Genomic DNA, 2,895 nt, shown 5'->3' on the forward strand with positions numbered 1-2,895 from the left:
AGAGGAAATGAAGGCAAATTCTGATTAGAGACAGTATATACTATTTTATGAAATATATTAGGATCAATTTGAGGATGGAGACATTCGTAGGCTTATTTGTTTTTTTATTTAGTGGCGGTCATGGAGACGGCAGTTCTGGAAGTTGTGTTGGCCATCGTTAGTTGGGGAATAATGTCAGATATTAACTCAATTTTTTTTAATATTTCAGGTTGCATATTTCGACAAATGAAATAGATCAAGACAATTGGGTCATCAGTGGTGTTTAAATATAGGAGTGAATATTTGTATTATTTACATTTTGGTGGTGTCTATCCAGCTGCATCAATAGGGATTTTGGCAGAGCCCTGCATGTTAAGATAGAAATATTATCTATCGATATATTTATCACGTCACTAGGGTAATTTTAAGAGAATTTCTTCAAACAATACAATATAAAAAATCGCTAACATCCAAGACTAAATCTAGATCAACCAATTAATAATTTGATTAAAGAATTTACTAAAAAAAGATAATCATTTAGCTAGCGAAGCTTCAATAATTGAAAGAATGGCATGATTGATGTATTTGCAACACCCAATTCTCCGAATCGCCCATTCATGCAGAATTAATGGTCAGGTTTAATAAAATTTTCTACATAATGTATTACATTGAGTTAAAGCCAATTCTAGCTGAAACTCAACAACACCCTGGTTAAACTACTGATTGATCACTTATTCTCAATTCTTAGACTTGGTACTTTTTAATATGACAAAAGCCAAACTAGGGTAATGACTTGTTAAAGTAGGACTCACAAGACTTCGTACTTTTCCTATATGTCAAAGGGGAGAATTAAAATTTGGGGACACATGGTTTTAAGGTTATGCCTAAGATAAATCCAACTCCATAAGCATAAATATAGGCTTTTGCCCATGTTGCAAAATAACTATTAATACAGGTCAAAATTTACCTATGGTTATGTAAATCCATCGGCAAATCCCTAGACTACTGGTGATGGATTACAATTATCTGTAGCCAATTATGCCTTTACTTATTGATAGTTGGCTCCATAGCTAAAAATATAGAGAACTGTTGATAAAAACCTGAATATACCGATGGATTTGCCTTTATAAGCAAAAGCTTCTGCTGGCAAATGTTCAATTTCTTATAGTGCAAATCTACGACTAATTTCAAAATATCAGTTGGTAATTATCTCATGTTCTCTCTGATTAGCCAAGTGTAGATCCTTCTACAGTAATTTACCTAGCTAGTTGCACTAAGGACCGATTGAATTTTCTGTGGCTTCTCGTTCAATTTGTTCCAAGTGCACAAAAGTTACATTATCAAGGTGAGGTAGCCACAGAACTTTGGGAAATGCTGGAATCGTTCATGAAGCAAGGACGTTTCTAGGAAATGAAAAATTCGTGTTTTTCCATTGCCTTTTGGTAGGGGACGGTGACGTCAAACAAAGTATATGTTTGAGGCGTTCTCCCTTTCTTTTAAATTTACCTGGTACTTATCTTTATTGTTGTCGTTTATCCTAATCTTTTCGCAGATCAAATTGTGATTACAGCTAGCAGTCAAAGTTGGCACAAGGAGGAGGTGACGATAACAAGAGGAGGGCATTGGTTTTCCCTCCCCATTGTACTTCTCGTTTTGTAAGTTCGTGCAAAAATCAACTTCAGCCGGCATTTGCAGACAAGAATTTAAAGAATTGGGCTTGCAGAATCTTTCAGGCTCAACTAGGGAGAACAAGAATACACAACGAAGCAACATATAACCGCTATTTCTCCTTGCTTTCATCAAAACTCAAATGCAGATATCCTGTTTATTTTGGAAAGCAAACTTTTTGATTCATGGCCCTGAACTGGTATGCTCGCCATATGTTGCCCGTCCCCTGCTGTAAAGAGGTCAGGAGGAACAAAGACACAATAGATGTTGAGGTGGTATCCATAGATGTCCATTCTGTCTCAGCAGTGCATCAACAGCACTTGGAATCAGTAGTGAGGATAGTTCTAGCTGGTGGAATAGTTGAACTCTATTCAGCTGCAGTCCCGGCTTATTTGGTGATGGAGAAGCATCCAGGCTTGTGCGTTGCCCGGCCGGAGGTCTTCAAAAAGCCACATGAGTCCCTTGTTGGCCCCAAGGAAAGGCTGCTTCCAGGCCAGAAGTTCTATCTCGTACCCAGGTCGACTGTCACGAAACTCAGGAGAAAAAATCCCTGCAGATTAAGAGGAGATGGGGCTGCAAAGGAGACAGTTCTAGACAAGGTGGAAGGAGAAGAGGGTGATGGAGTTTCAGAAGAGTCTGTCTGTTCTGCCAAGGATTTCTATGTTTCAAAGGAGAAGTGGTCAGATTGTCTTTCCAAGAGGTTTGAAAATGGAGTTGAACGAGAAATTCAGAAGCCCTTCATGCCACCCATCAAGAGGCCGGAGAGATGCCGGCTGGGGTTGCTTGCTGGATGGAAGCCTAGCCTGGCTTCCGTGAGAGAGCTTTCTCCTTGAGGAATTTACTCCTTTCTTAAAGATCACTTGCAATTGATGTTTAGCCCAGCACTAGCACTCATGCTTGCTGTCTTCCATCTGCCTTGTAAGTTGATAGCCAATGAACGCACGCTGACTGCTATCTACCATGCATGATCCTGCTGTCTATTATCTACCACGTAAATTGTGTTCATTTTTTCTGCCAATTTTAATGTATGGATTAACTAGAAGGCAAGGATCGCTAGCGGTTGATAGTTGCGACTATATAGAAGCCTGAGTAATATCTGCTTATAGGTGTTCATGAGTTTAATCCTTACATTTAATTGAGTTCGTGTCAACTGTTCAGACAAATTTCATGTGTTTCAATCTAAACGGGATTTCCAAAGCCAAGTGAAATCTTGTTAACCAAGGGAGTGTCTTGGATGGCAAAGCATCA

At 38.9% G+C, this 2,895-nt stretch overlaps 1 protein-coding gene across 1 annotated transcript; it reads left to right on the plus strand.

Moving 5' to 3' along the window:
• The first annotated feature begins 1,717 nt into the window (after window positions 1-1,717).
• On the plus strand, window positions 1,718-2,595 carry LOC120108045 (uncharacterized). Its single transcript, XM_039121601.2, has one exon. It carries the CDS (start codon window positions 1,833-1,835, stop codon window positions 2,478-2,480), a length of 648 nt encoding a protein of 215 aa, XP_038977529.2. The 5' UTR covers window positions 1,718-1,832; the 3' UTR covers window positions 2,481-2,595.
• Window positions 2,596-2,895: the final 300 nt, after the last annotated feature.

The sequence above is a fragment of the Phoenix dactylifera genome, chromosome 11 (genome assembly GCF_051530095.1).
Source record: "Phoenix dactylifera cultivar Ajwa chromosome 11, Ajwa_hap1_PhDact_Kaust_v1.1, whole genome shotgun sequence".
Lineage (NCBI taxonomy): Eukaryota > Viridiplantae > Streptophyta > Magnoliopsida > Arecales > Arecaceae > Phoenix > Phoenix dactylifera.

Coding starts and splice junctions, on each gene's coding strand:
- LOC120108045 (XM_039121601.2), top strand. CDS start 1,833: ATGGCCCTGAACTGGTATGCTCGCCATATGTTGCCCGTCCCCTGCTGT.